The 15,141-nt window shown below is 33.7% G+C and overlaps 3 protein-coding genes across 5 annotated transcripts; 1 reads left to right on the forward strand and 2 right to left on the reverse strand.

The window, feature by feature from the left end:
- The first annotated feature begins 61 nt into the window (after window positions 1-61).
- Window positions 62-1,659, forward strand: LOC106369318 (aspartic proteinase nepenthesin-1-like). The gene has a single exon (XM_013809461.3). It carries the CDS (start codon window positions 219-221, stop codon window positions 1,602-1,604), a length of 1,386 nt encoding a protein of 461 aa, XP_013664915.2. The 5' UTR covers window positions 62-218; the 3' UTR covers window positions 1,605-1,659.
- A 1,766-nt stretch (window positions 1,660-3,425) lies between these two features.
- On the reverse strand, window positions 3,426-6,121 carry LOC106369319 (signal peptide peptidase). Its single transcript, XM_048781264.1, has 11 exons — window positions 5,890-6,121; window positions 5,488-5,603; window positions 5,247-5,398; window positions 5,061-5,146; window positions 4,829-4,956; window positions 4,649-4,699; window positions 4,440-4,526; window positions 4,270-4,339; window positions 4,045-4,181; window positions 3,875-3,952; window positions 3,426-3,713 (listed from the first exon to the last, which is right to left on the reverse strand). Exons 1-11 carry the CDS (start codon window positions 5,927-5,929, stop codon window positions 3,651-3,653), a joined length of 1,008 nt encoding a protein of 335 aa, XP_048637221.1. The 5' UTR covers window positions 5,930-6,121; the 3' UTR covers window positions 3,426-3,650.
- A 739-nt stretch (window positions 6,122-6,860) lies between these two features.
- LOC106369321 (KH domain-containing protein At4g18375-like) lies at window positions 6,861-9,163 on the reverse strand. 3 transcript variants are annotated; one of them, XM_048781262.1, is made up of 7 exons: window positions 9,011-9,163; window positions 8,816-8,852; window positions 8,246-8,742; window positions 7,802-8,179; window positions 7,467-7,721; window positions 7,149-7,376; window positions 6,861-7,066 (listed from the first exon to the last, which is right to left on the reverse strand). In XM_048781262.1, exons 2-7 carry the CDS (start codon window positions 8,838-8,840, stop codon window positions 7,028-7,030), a joined length of 1,422 nt encoding a protein of 473 aa, XP_048637219.1. In that variant the 5' UTR covers window positions 8,841-8,852; window positions 9,011-9,163; the 3' UTR covers window positions 6,861-7,027. The 3 variants fall into 3 exon arrangements, with proteins under 3 accessions (XP_048637219.1, XP_048637218.1, XP_048637220.1); XM_048781261.1 differs by having other exon boundaries at window positions 8,816-8,897; window positions 9,011-9,157; XM_048781263.1 differs by having other exon boundaries at window positions 8,816-8,876; window positions 9,011-9,055.
- Window positions 9,164-15,141: the final 5,978 nt, after the last annotated feature.

The following is a 15,141-nucleotide window of genomic DNA, read 5'->3' on the forward strand; positions in this document are numbered from 1 at the left end:
TCTCAACTGACAACGGAATAATAGGGCTTGCTTGTTTGAATGTAACTCTCAAACAGCATCTCCTCAGTTTAAGTAGGAAAGAAGTTTCCAAGTCTATCTTCTTAATTACACGCCTAACTTTGTTCTGTATCTCTTTCTCTTGTGTCCTAAAATCTCTTTATATAAACTGTAACCAACACTCCTTTAATCTCTCATCAATCCACGCACACACACAAACCATGGCTTCTTCTTTTTCGTCTTCCTCTTTGTTACTACCTTTCTTTCTTATCATTTTATCATGTTTCATCGCGCTTTCATCTTCAAGAAGATCATTAATCAACCATCCTTCAACAAACCTTCCAAGATCCGGTTTTAGATTAACCCTAAAACATGTAGATTCTGGTAAAAACCTCACAAAGATCCAAAAGATCCAAAGAGGGATTAGCCGTGGATCCCACAGACTGAACAGGTTAGGAGCTGCGGCTGTTTTAGCTGTAGCATCTGGTCCTGATGATACCAACAACATCAAAGCACCTACTCATGGAGGAAGCGGCGAGTTTCTTATGGATTTAGCTATTGGAGACCCTCCGGTTAAGTACTCGGCTATAGTCGATACCGGGAGTGACCTTATATGGACGCAGTGCAAGCCTTGCACCGAATGTTTCGACCAACCAACTCCGATCTTCGACCCGAAAACATCTTCCTCTTACTCAAAAGTAGGATGCTCTTCTGGTCTTTGTGACGCCTTGTCTCGATCCAATTGCAACAAAGACAAAGGTGCTTGTGAGTATGTGTATACATATGGGGATTACTCGTCCACAAAAGGGATCTTGGCCATGGAAACGTTTACTTTCGATGATGAAAACTCGGTTTCGGGTATAGGGTTTGGGTGTGGGGATGAGAACAAAGGAGACGGGTTCTCTCAAGGCTCAGGGCTTGTAGGTCTTGGACGTGGACCACTCTCACTCATCTCTCAGCTTAAGGAGACTAAGTTCTCTTATTGCTTAACCTCTATTGAGGATAGTGAGGCATCTAGCTCGTTGTTTATTGGCTCTCTAGCCTCGAATATCGTCAAGAAAGCCGGTGCAAGTTTAGCAGGTGAAGTCACCAAAACGATGTCGCTGCTAAGAAACCCTAACCAGCCTTCTTTCTATTACCTTGACTTACAAGGCATCACCGTTGGATCAAAACGCCTGCCTATTGAGAAGTCTACTTTCGAGCTAGCGGAAGATGGAACAGGAGGTATGATCATAGACTCTGGCACGACCATCACGTACCTCGAGGAGGATGCGTTTAAGGCCTTGAGTAAGGAGTTTACATCTCGGATGAGTTTACCAGTTGATGACTCAGGATCTACAGGGCTTGACTTGTGCTACACGTTGCCTAGTAACGCGAAGAAAATTGCTGTTCCTAAGCTCGTTTTTCATTTTAAAGATGCGGATTTGGAGCTCCCGGGAGAGAACTTCATGGTGGCGGATTCGAGTACAGGCGTTTTGTGTTTGGCCATGGGGAGTTCTAATGGGATGTCTATTTTCGGAAATGTTCAGCAGCAGAATTTTAATGTAGTTCATGATCTTGAGAAGGATACGGTGTCGTTTGTTCCCACTGAATGTGGAAAATTGTAGATTTTAAATTGTTTTCCTTATTTTATTATTAATAAACTTTTATACTTTGTCATCACATTATTATAAAGGCCTCAATATTCTACACTAATAGATATTTCTGAGAAGACAGAAACAAAAAAAAATTGAACAAACGAAACAAAATTTAAAACAAGAAAAAGTAGTAAAAAAGCTTTGTAAATATCATTTAAATTTCCTTATTGATAAACGATGATTTAAAGTTAAGTAAATTTCTGTCTCCGTGAAACCATAATGATAATTATTATATTTTGAGTTTGAGCTCAAAGATCTCTTGAAATATAGTAACAAATAATAAATCTATTTTGCATATAGAGATCTAAATTGTTCTTTGTTCACCATATATTTTAGAATTTATCTAAATTAAAAGTAGACTCATTCTGTTTATATACTATGTTTCTGAAAAGCCCTTTCAAAGATATAAATTAACTAATTCAACTAATTATTATAAAATATTTTGAAATATAATTTATTAAACAATTTTCAATAAAATCAAATTTAAAACAAAAAATTTCAAAGCATCTTATATTTTAAAATAACGAAAACTTTTTAATGATCATATATATAAAAATGGAGTGAGTATTACAATTTACGTAAAAGAGTTATGATTATTTCGGAAGGTCAGGTTCCGTCATGAACAACTTAGAAATTGACATTACATGATTCTATGAAAATCATTCATAATAAGTAACGCTAATAATTATAATAATTACTTTTTGGTGAAAATAATTATAATAATTACTAAACGTGGAAGTAAAGAAAAGGGTTCGCTCAACCTCCAAGCAACTTTTGAAAGAAAGAGATGAAATGCATGCGTCATGCAATTCTAACCTATATGGAGATTTATACACGTCGCCCAACAAACATAATTGAGCCCTAACCAACGTACCTGATCATTTTATTTATCAAAATGTTTCACAACCATTTATTGACCGTGTACCTTGCAGGTACCTTGTATGTATATTTCCGAAAGTGTACATTTGTAGAAACATATTATATATAAGATTTGTTCCTTCTACGATTGTGCATATATCTCTTAATCTCGTAGAGATATTTAACAAGTGGATTGTTTTAATGTTCTTGGTCTGTATATCGTAATTTGAATAGAATATTCGAATGTGCAATGTATGCGATGTAGGAAGAAAAGTAACATGATAAATATAACAGGATATATATATAATTCTCGAAGAAGATGGGGCAAAACAACATATGGCTGACTGAAGTTCCAGATATATTATGGTAAATCTTCTTGACCCATTAACTAGTGTCAGGCATACATAATACATAATTAAACTAAATCTTCCCTAACCCCACATTATACTGTATAATTGTAAGCATTGTTTGTTGCTTATGAGTTAATGAGCACATCAACTTATCAGGCAATGTCAGAAATTTCAAGTAGTTGTCTAGCTGTTTGGTGGTGATGTCGCTCGTCCCACTGTGTTTTTTTTTTCTTCTTATAACCTAGAAATTTTGGGCCTTTTGCCCATAGTTTTGTAGGCTTAGAACCAGTATTATGATAAATCTTTATATGTATTGTCGTCAATAGCAATACGATTACAAAAAAGGACTTTTGATGGATGCACATTGATTTGGCTAAACAGCATCAAGAATGAGCTAATTCATTCTCCTCGCTAATATCTTTGATAACCATGTTATATCGACTTATAGCACAATCATACATTATATCGACTTAATGTATGTTGCATTCACTAGTGGCATGAAACCATAGAAAAATAAGGAAGATTGTACTGTACCCATGTGATGAAGTAAAAGGAAACAAAACCTAGTAGTAGTATCTTCAAAAGTTAAAGAAAAACCTGTTGTAACTTGTATAACTTACATAAGTCTTTGCAAGAAGATGTTTGAAAATCTAAAAAGAACAAAAAAAGGGTGAGAACTATTTTTGAAGGGACTGATGATCATTGGAAACAAAAAAATGTTTTCCATCTCTTTTTTTTCTTCCATACATATAAAAACACATTTTATGTGTATAAATGTTACTCCTCTGCCCTTCTTTCTCCACTGTCTTCATTCTTCATGGGCTTTATCAACCTCTCCCTCAGTAGTCTTGGATTCATCGAAAGCCATCAACTGCATATAAAAAAAAAAGAGACAATAACCATTTCACTAACTTGCAATTGTATATGCATTTACCGTTTACAATCAACCCACAACTACCATAAACATGTTAAATGCAAATGCTGGAGTTTGCGTTTGAAACAACTGAAACCTAAAAGGAAGAGAAAACAAACCGGTTTAATGTCACCGTTCCAAATGCAATGAGAAGCCAAGAACCCAATGACGGCGGGGACAATGTACAACAGAGCAGGCTGAAACAAAGGCAAAACACAAACCAAAACCCATCAGATCATATCCCACAAAAAAAAGGATCATAACAATTAAGAGACACAAACAAACTGACCTGTGCAGCTTGAAACCAGTTCATGACAACAATGGTGAGGACAACTCCAGCAACGTATCCCACAAATGCACTTGTGAAGTACTGTGGTTTACTACGTCTTGACACATCAAACCTTAGAGCCAGTGCAACAAAAATACCTAAAGGAAAACAAAAACTAATGTCTCATATACATTCACATAATATCTAATGTTCAAGAACATTCAGATCAGCATTATGCATTCGTACCAGGGATGACGATATCACCAAGCCCAAGCATAGAGTAGGGTCTTAGAGCATCGCCCGTAGGGAACAAAAGCTGATAACATATTTCAACAATGAGATATCAAACTAATTTTGTTTGAGAACAAATCAAACTAATTTTGTTCTAAGTACTTGTTGAGGCTTCTTTTACTAACCTTGATCGGAGCATCAAAGGATTTGGCAACACTAACCATAACCGGAGTAAAGAAAACCCAGAAAATGTCATAGAAAAACAGTCCTACCTGCAAGTCAGATATGAATCAAACATACCAAATGATTGAGCCGTCTTTAAAAATTTGTCTTATGTTCGTCTAAACAATCCAACCGATTTTCAAGAACATCATCATTCGTATATCCTTCTTACCAAAAGGATGGCACCAGTCTTGAATGATCCAAGAGAGAGCATCTCAATTCCCTGTATTGGCCGGCCACATCGTTAGTAAAGAAACAGACACAACCAACCAACAACACTAATACATTCTGATGATGAAGCAACATAGTCTATTGCACTCTTCTCATACTCATAATGGAGAGGAAAGTAAACCTGAATGCAGAAGGAAAGGCCAAGGATGTTATTAGCCAGCCAATGTTTCTTCCAAGCATACCAAGCGCAGAAGAAGGTTCCAGGGATTCCCGCAATGACTTGGGACTTTGTGAACTCTACCTCCAAAGCTATTTCAAGAAAAGAAAAAACACAAGTCGTTACATTTACCAAACCACATCCAAATATAAGGAGAGAAAAGGCTTAGCAAAGAAAGTGAACTTCAGAACCATACATTTGAAGTAGGGAAAACGCCAGACGATAAGATTGTCGTTCCAAGGTTTTGGAAGAAACCTGCTGATTGCAGGTAACAATGTCGCCCTGCAAACGAACATAATTGTGTATAAGGAAAAGGAAAAGTCACGACTTTGACCAGAAATACTCAAACAACAGAAGATGCATGATTAAGATTAAGACATACGAAAGAGCGACGATCCCAAGAACGAAGAAGTAAGCAGTGAGGACAGCATTGACCAAGTCCTTGGAGAGAAACTTGAACAATAAGAAAAGGGACAGAAGCATAGCACTCCCAACCAATGGGAAACGCATTGCATGTTCTTTCGACATCGTCTCCTGCATCATTCCAAAAACATAACAATTTAGATCAAATGGTGTCACTGAGGAACTGATAGAAAAGACAATCTCTGGTAGCGTCATCCTACAGTTGGAGGAGAATCCTTCACGGAACGAAAGCAACCCACGTAAACAGTGAGGCATGCCGTAAGAACAACATTCAAGTTTGGGTTCACCCTCACAACAAGTGGTGCCACTGTCAATCCTGAAACCAAACCAAAAAAAACTCAATTTTGAAGCATTTCACCAAATATATTCAAAACAACCAATCAACACTCCCCAATTCTCAACCTAAAGGAACCTGACTGATCTGAAACAAAATGAATCGAAACAAATTCGAGGAAACTAAACAGAAAGCTACAAACTTTTGGTTTACGTGCATCCTTAATCCGAAGGGAATCATCAAACAAGACAAATCACATCATTGTAAATCGATCGAATTAAGAAACCCAGAAAGGGGTCGAAGAACAAGTGAGAAGGGAAAGGAGAACCTGCGAGGGCGAGATTAGCGATGCGCTCACAATTCTTCATGACTGATCCTTCGTTTTACTCTGTAAAACTGATGATGATGAATGTATAAAGAGAGAGAAGAGAGAGAGAGAAGAGATCCAGTGGTGTGGGGTCAATAGGTAATAAAAATTCCACCAGATCTGTTAAAATTAAATATTAAAAAAAAGTTTAAGAGAGAAACAGAGGAAGAAGAAGAAGAGAGTAAGGAAGAAAATTAAATTAACGACGACGGTAAACGTTACTGGCTGTGACCTAATTATCTGACAGACGTATATTATTGGTTATATTAACGTGTTTATGGAGTTTATATCATCAGCCTCGTATTCTTATTGGTCAATTAGTGACATAAAATTCATCATCACAATGTGTATTTTTATTTTCAGTATGGTAAGGCAGTAAATGGTAACTGATACTTTCTGACTTCAACGGAAGACTATAATGTAGACATCAAATTATTGATATAAATTAAAAATAGCAGAGAGAATGGAATTTAGTCATCAACCTAAGAATTCTCGAACATTTAGAACTTAGACAAAACCTTGTCTGCTTTATTCATTCATGTTTTAAAAATATTTGATTTTTTTTTTGGATTTTTTTGGTTTAAAATATATTTGGCTTATTTGATTTTGAGAATTTCAAATAATTAAAGATAATTTTATGCATTTTATAGTTGTAATTAGAAAATATCCTAAGATTTGTTAAAATCTTAATCAAATATTATTGGATTATAACCAGTATTGTTATTTTTAAATTAAATACCATTTTGAAAAGAAAAAAATACAAAACCAATTAAACCGGGTACGAATAAGAAATCTACTACTTGGTCTAATACGGTTTTAAAACCTTGCCGAATTCACATCCTATTAAGATCAAATAGGATATACTTTCCCAATCTGGATTCTGGCTTTTTTTTTAAATTTTAGGAACTTAAACTTTGCATGAAGATGGCAAAAACAAAATATTATCATTCTTTCAAGAAATAACTTCTGAAAAGCACACAAACCTTCTTTTCCTTGGATCACAAAAAAAACGCCAAGTGTTTACCCCAAAAAAAAAAACAGCCCATAATCTAAGTGTCTAAAACGCAGAACAATAAACCTTTTGAAAGTGGTTCGGTGATCAATAATAGACATGGTTTCTTCTATAGGAATTTGAGTTCTGCAAAAGAAGAAACACCATCAAAAATATATCTATATATAATCTGTAAGTGTAATTTTGGTAAAGGTCTTGTAAAGCATACCATTTGGTTGCCATAGTCTTCATTTCTACCAATTTCCATGGAACCATGAGAATAGTTCTCGCGTTTCCTCTGCTGCTTAGGCTTGCTAGAAGTCTCTGTCGCTTGAGATATATAAGGAAAGAACGTTGGAAGCAAGACAAGACCACGATCCATGTCGAACACATTTGCTCTTAATCGCAACATCACTTGCGTAAGTGCCTTGATTGCTGCATCACGACTTCCTGTTATCTAAATCACAAGAAAAAAGTACCATGTTTAAGTCTCTCTAAATCACACAAAACTGAGCGCGACGATAAAGGCTCAAAATTTTTAATTTACCTGGACCATCTCCTCATCCTCACGAGCAATTTGTGGTACATCTTCGCCTTGAACAATGCGGATATTGGCTTTAGTGACACTCCTCATCTCGGATATAATAGCTCCACCTTTCCCAATGAGACACCCTACTCGTGAACTAGGAACAAGAACACGAGTTGATATTGCAGAATCTGTCGAGTCTTTCCCTACTTTCTCACTGCACCGCGTTTGTAAGCGTAATGCTGCATCCACTGTTGGGGACTGATCTTCGAAGAACTGTATATATACATCCATACGGTTCAACATTTCACATATAGAAAATCAGATTCTAAATAAGCATAAATATTTCGCGTTACCTCGTTTGATGATATGAAAATGATACATTCATCATCTTCATCAGTTTCAGAGGTATTGACTTTAACAACTGCACCAGATTCTTGCCTAATCTGATTTATGAAACTGCCGCCTTTTCCTATAACACCTCCAACGTTTTCAGCTGGACAGATGAAGCAGATAGAAAACTCTCTTGCCTCCGCAACATCTCTTGACGCAGAGTAGTTTTTGTGAGAGCTCGTTAGCGGAGGACTCATTAGCATCCCCCCAGACTGTTGCTGATGCAAACTACTCGAAGAAGAAGAAGACAGAAAGTAGTGCTGAAACCGCGATGGATTATCATAAAGCAAAGAAGCAACTTGATAAAGAGCTTTTCTAACAGCTAAAGGCTCTCCAATTATCTGAAAAAAAAAAGTCAACACTCATAAGCTAACACGAAACTCAAAAGCTTCTCTTACTTGCATTACCTGAAGAAGCTCGTCTTGACTCAAAGCCAAAGCACAAAGAGGCAGATTATCGTTAATAACACGAATCTGAGCATTAATCTCCTCACGCAGTTTCTGAATCACCTGCCCACCTTTCCCAATAAGGCAACCAATTTGATCCGAAGCCACAAGCATCCTCGCAGCAACCGTTTGTCTCTGTTTCTCGCTATACTCATCATTATAACCATAACTGTCCACTCCCTCAGCCACAACCATATCATGAACCTTGAGAAGCGCGTCGAAAGCAGGACAAGCAAACTCCTCATCATCTCCAATACAATTCGTCTCCTCACTAGTTGAGTATATAGTCACAACACGCTCCTCGCAACCGAGTAAAGCCTCGTTGATCCTCATGTTTGCCTTCGTCTCAGACCTTATCTGCTTAGCTATTTCACCGCCTTTGCCGATAATGCTCCCTGCTTTTCTCACAGGGCACAGGTAACGATACACAGTGTCTTCTGATCCAGCACAACTGTTATCTGTATCATCAGTGAAAAGATCTCTCAGCCACTCAAGATTGAAAACTAACTAGAAATAGAAAGAGGTCGTTACCATAAATGTTCCTCGTATTAGCCATTTTAGCAGCGATCTGGTGAGGCAAAGTCAAAGGAAGCTAATAGACTCAATGTAAACCCTAGTTTATTCGCGAGAAGTATCAGATTCTCACGCAATCGATTGATACAATAGTTTTTAGCGTGTTTGAGAATTAACGGAATCGGAAAGTCGAAAGGAGGAGGGAACTCTCACCGGAGGATAAAAGAAGGTGATATGATCGGTCGCCGTCGTCGTCTAGCCGGAAAGATGCAACGGCCTCCCCTCCGTTTTTTTTGAAATTGAAGAGAATGAAGAAAAAAGGACGTGTGGGCTTATTAAACGTCTATGGGAGAGACAAGGGCGGCCTAAGCGAGTTTGTGACGTGTGGGCTCTTTACTCTTTCTCGCGTCGTGACGACACGTAGCCCTGTTTAAATTCAATTTTCTAAAACTAGTTGGAAAAAAAACGAAATGAGTTGACATAATTAAACTTGTGTAGTTGTTGCTTTATCAAAAGGTTCAATAAAAACCCGAATTAAGTGTGTAATCATACATAATTATATCTTGTGTAAGTACTTAACCCGACTTGTGTAATAAAAACGCATAAAATGATTTTTTGATTTATGTACAAGACAAAATATTTTAAATAAATAAAAAGTATTGTTTTGATTTATGCGTTTTTTTTAATTTAATTATACATAATACTTAAATGAACACAAAACAAATAATAATATGTAAACTTTATTTGTATACATAATTTTTGTTCCACGGATTTTTGTTACAAATAATAATATGTAATATTCGTCGAGACTAGTTTCACCTTGTCGATACAGTTTAGGGGTATATAACACACTCGCTAGTATAATGTCGAAAAAGATAACTCGAAATGCAAATTTGTTAAACACGCATAGTGAGCCTGCTAGCATTACTGTCGATAGTGGGCTACTCACCCAGCCAAGGGACCTATATAGAATTTTTTTTTTTCGAAATAGTTTACTTTATGAATTCATTTGATGGAAAGTGAGTATGAAATCTTTACAACTAGGGTTCCTTTAACTAATTTTTTTCCTGCTAAGCTTTGATCAAGGAACGACAAAAAAAATCCAGATACTCCATCCGCTTAGTAATTTAAGATGTTTTAGTTAAAAATACAAGAATTAAAATTTCTTTTAAAAATAATGATAGTATTAATAATATAGATTTAAAATTAGTTAACTAATTATAAATAATGTAGTTATTATTATTGATCATAAAGTTAAAAAAGATCTTTAAAAATTAAAATGTGTTATTTTTTAGAACATCTAATTTCTTTAAAACATCTTACAATTTGGAATGAAAGGAATATTTAGTTAAGCAATAAAAGCATTACTTATAAAGCCGAACTCGTATGAAATAAACAAAACATCTTTTACATGTCATTTCCAATGGGACTGCAAAACACTATTTTAATGTGATTTTTGCACAAGATCCTCTCCAATGGAACTACAAAAATCACACTATTTTAGTGTAACACTAAAATTTTACACCAAATTTGATGTGACACTATTCACCACACTAAAACACTATGCATCTCACTAAAACACTATTCACTTATTTTATTATTAAAACATTCAATTAAATAAAAAAACTTAATACATATAATATTATAAAATAGTTTTAGTGTGATATTTAGTGTTATGGTTGGAGAAGACCTTGATTTTAGTGTTGAAAGTACATTAAAATAGTATGGTTTTGACACTAAAATAGAATTAATGGTTGGAGATGCTCTGAGGAACTGAAAAGAAGGGATCACCGCATCCTTTTACATAACTATCTTCAAAATTTGGGTGATAATGTTGAGCTCCTTGAGGATTAAAGAAACTATTAGTAGACCTTTTTCTTCAACGGTACTTAAATTACTTTTGTTACTAGTGAGCGGATATGTTTTGAGTAAATTACTAGATATGTTTTGATAACTTTATAACATTTTCTTATAACACACAAATCTATAAGGATTTGGTGACATGGAACTTTAAGGATTTCAAGCTTTTGCACGACATATTTCGCTTTACCCATGTTATAATATTCCTTGCTTGGTTGCCTTTTTCTTCTAACTCTCTATGCAAATGGGTGTCGCCTACTCTCATGTTAGTGCAAGTAACTAATTACATCTCCATTTTCTAGTTTCTCTAGGGTTCTGAATAGTATATTTGAATTGGTTGGTTTTGGGTTTTATTAATAAGATTGAATTTTAGATTTCTTCTTTTTTATAACAATAAAATATAATTTTTGTCACCCATACTTTATTAGAAAATAATAGTAACATGTTTTTACTAAGAAACGCTTTAAATTAAGCTGCTTATGCGAAGGTGCTCAACTGGTTTAAAAATTGGGAAACTAATGTTGATTCTCCTCGCTATGATTTCAACCACTTCTGGTGACTATAAATGCATTGCATAATAAAACACCTAAGTTTAGATAAGTCAATGAAATTAGAATATGGTTTGGTTTTGCATTTCCCCTGTTTATATTTATACCACACTAATTTCATTTCTTAAAAGCATAGATCCCGTGCTGTTAACTTTTTACGTGAGTTTTGAAAACAAAGTACTTGTGGTCCTGTGGAAGATGTAATGTTCATGTCTTCATGAACTCAGACGATATGCATCTTATCGACAGAAAATGATAGAGCCTAATATGAAAAGGAGAAGTAAATGTTGGTTTGATTTTAAGATTAATCACATCTTAAGACGACCTTAGGCTCCTTGTATCGCTCGTGAGTCGTGACACCTACTTTGTCCCTTATCTTTCTTTCGTGACCATGTACATACATATATATGTCATATCTGCATGTCCTACAGTCATTTTATCTGGAAAGAAAACAAAAGCAACTTCACACATCACCAGCTGTAGAAACATGGACTATGGAACATAAACAAATGATCTGAAGTTAAACAAATGTATTGTCTTGATTATCAATAAACAATCCACGTTATATTACTCTGTTTTTTCTATAATGAATGTTCTCATGATTTGACTCATCCGGTTTTCACGAAGAGTGAAACAAAAGTGATAGTCATGTGCTTAATCATGATTAGCAAATTATCTCTTCCCCAATTATTGAACTTGGTTGCCTAACAATAACTGTCGGTAGCTTGAAGATATTCTAAATTTGATCATCTGCTACCTAATTTTTACTGTTATCAACTAATCTCATCATTACGTTTCTATAGTCAAGCAGCAAACCCAATGTTAAACTTTCTATGTTTTTGGTATAAACGTTACTAACTTTTACGATGTTCAATAAATTCAAGTCAATTTATAAGCTGCTGGTCTATATGACATTATAAAGTAATACTGTTTTGCTTGAGTTTAGTTTATGACTTTATGTATATATGGGAAAATACATTAATAAATCAAAAAAGTATGTAATTTGAAACAGAACAACATTATACAACTTTAGAGCATCCAAACCGGTTACAAATTGAGTTTATTATTTTTTAAAAAATACTGAAATAAATTAGCTGACCATTAAGAAAAAAAACTGATAGAAAAGTCCCTCTAGAGAATCGGTTCTCATTCTTTATCATGCTTTTTTGTTTTTTCCAATATGAGATGAACTGACACGAGGATCAACGAAATTAATAGTAACTTTAAGGATATTGAATGTAGTATAATTTCCCATTTAATTCACCAAATAACTGGACACACAATTCAATTCAAATAACTAAAGAAACCCTATAAAAGCAACCTATTTTCGTTATGCCAATCCGCCTAATTCTTTTCTAAACATAACTAAAACACAAACAAATCCTAAACTAAAATTTGGATGAACTCCTAAGCAATGGCACTTGGTAAATACACGGTTTTAGTTGCTGTGCAAAGACAGAATCATCATATGTGCTCGTGCAGCATTAGATCAATCCTAGCCGTTGAATTTAATATTATCAGCGGTGCAGATGAATCTAAAGAAGTTGTAAACAAAACACCTCAAAAGAGGAGGAATAGCAAAAGGCTGCCTTTGGAAATCTTGAATGTAGTTGAACGGTTAGTGGTCGTTGGACTGAATACACAACTTAAGCGCTTTTATTTTGGTAATTAGTTACTTTACCATATTAAAGTTTGAAAATTAGAGGTTAAGTACTAGAACTACATTCTTAAAGCAAACATAATCATATGAAACACTCTGGTCCTGGCATTACAGCTTCACAGTCAAAGCATAGTCGGACCAACAGTAAGAAAACACAAATGTCAGGAAAAACATGGGCTGTATACTCGTATTATTCATTTTTTCTAACTTTTTGAAGATTTTTTTTTTAAATAATTAGGTACTGAAGACTCTGCAAGTACTACAGAAAGACATGAGCAAACGAATTTTCGCAGTTTTTGAGGAATCCAGTTTTTCTACCAATTTTATTGATGAGTAAGAGCATCTCCAAAAGAAACTCTATAACTCTAAATATATAGTTTTTTGCTCTCCAAAAAGAAACTTCAAAACTTCAAATTTGAAGTTTTGAAGAGTGAAACTCCAAATATAGAGTTTCACTTTTCAAAACTTCAAATTTGAAGTTTCATCTTTTTATTTGCATTTTGATCTTTACAATTATAGATCATATTTTTATAATTCTTAAATATTTTTTTGTTTATTGTTTTAATTCTTAAAATTTCTATATCTCATAAATATTTTAAATTTGTTTTATAAATTTAAGTTTTACACATGAAATTAAATAAAAAATTTAAAACAAGATTTATAATATTTTAAAACTAGAATTAAACAACAAGAATATTACAAAAAAACCATAATAAAAACTTATTAAAAAGACACATGAAGACATAATTATTACTCAAATTTAAATATTATAACAACACTAATAGTCTGGTAAATTTGCTCCAAGACCTCCCAAATCTCCAAAATATTGCCCAAACAAATTTTGTGTAACGAAGATGATTGTTGTTGTTGCTCTTGACGCCTTTTTCGTATGATTCTTTCTTGTTTAGATCGAATGTATACACGAATATTAACATCATCGATAGAAACTAAATTTTTTAGCAATATTTTATTTTCCTCTTTTACTTCTTTAAAAGCTAATTTTTTTGCTTCATTTTGCAGTCGTAATTCAATCATCTAATGACATTTTTCCTTGCTTGTTGTACTTTCATTTAAAAGATCAAGGATTTTTTCATTTGATGATATCAAACTATCAGCGGGTATATTATGAGGATATCCTATTTCAACAATTTTTGGCTCATAATCTACAAATAAAAGATAAAGAGAATCATTTCTTACTTCGAAATGCACTAGTTGATCATATATGGGAGCATTACGAAAATAATTTTATGGAATAATGTAGTATTTGCTTGCAGTTTAATATTTAATTATGTACTTTTATTTATAATTTTATATTTTAGTGTAAGATTTTTTTAATTAATATTTCTGTAATATTTATATATATATATATGTACTATTTATTTATAGAAGTTTTATGAATTTACGCCAACTATGACAAATATAAGGATTATAGTGTAAAATATAAATAATTTTAAAGTTAGGTTTGAAGTTTTACTTTTGGAGAAGAACACATTAAAACTTCAAATATAGAGTTTTGGAAACTTCAAAATAGAGTTCCTTTTTGGAGATGCTCTAAGGTATGATTATGAACGAAGTTACTTTTTCTAAAGTAAAAATGTTTTGACCACATTGGTATGATTATGAATGAGGTTATTTTTCTAAGTAAAAATGTTTTGACCACATTGGAAATTGTGATTATGGCTCCTGGATTAGAATAATATAAACATGATTTCTCCAAAAAGCACGATGTTTAGTGACTAGGCTCCAGACAGCAAATCATAGGAGATATCGTTAACCACAACGCAAAGATACGATTGATAATATTTTTAAATAATGTGCATGCTTTTATGCAATAGGTGTCAATTATTCTCGAATCTGAAGACCATACCTAGCTGGTTAGAAGTTAGAACTGAAGACTTGTTTTTCGAATCTACTACTGGTATTATTTATTTATATCTTGATAATATGCTACAGAATGACAGTAACAATAATTTCCTTTTTGTTAAAGGTACTAAAAATAGAGTTCATAGATGCCTAGTTAATTGCGTACATGTAAATAAAATTTGCAGATTCTCTTATAAGTATATGTAGTAATTGTTTTGTTTGTTTAAATGCTGATTATCTACAAGAAATTAACTGGCATATAAAATATTTAATTATAATTTATGGGTATGACTAGTGAATGTTCGGACTAACAAATGAATTAAGGGGATAAGAGGCAACAAAAACATAATTAAAAGCAAAAAAACATAATTATAGTAATTGAAAATGGTAAAAAGTAAAAGTTTTCCCACATT

This window comes from Brassica napus, chromosome A6 (genome assembly GCF_020379485.1).
Source record: "Brassica napus cultivar Da-Ae chromosome A6, Da-Ae, whole genome shotgun sequence".
NCBI lineage: Eukaryota > Viridiplantae > Streptophyta > Magnoliopsida > Brassicales > Brassicaceae > Brassica > Brassica napus.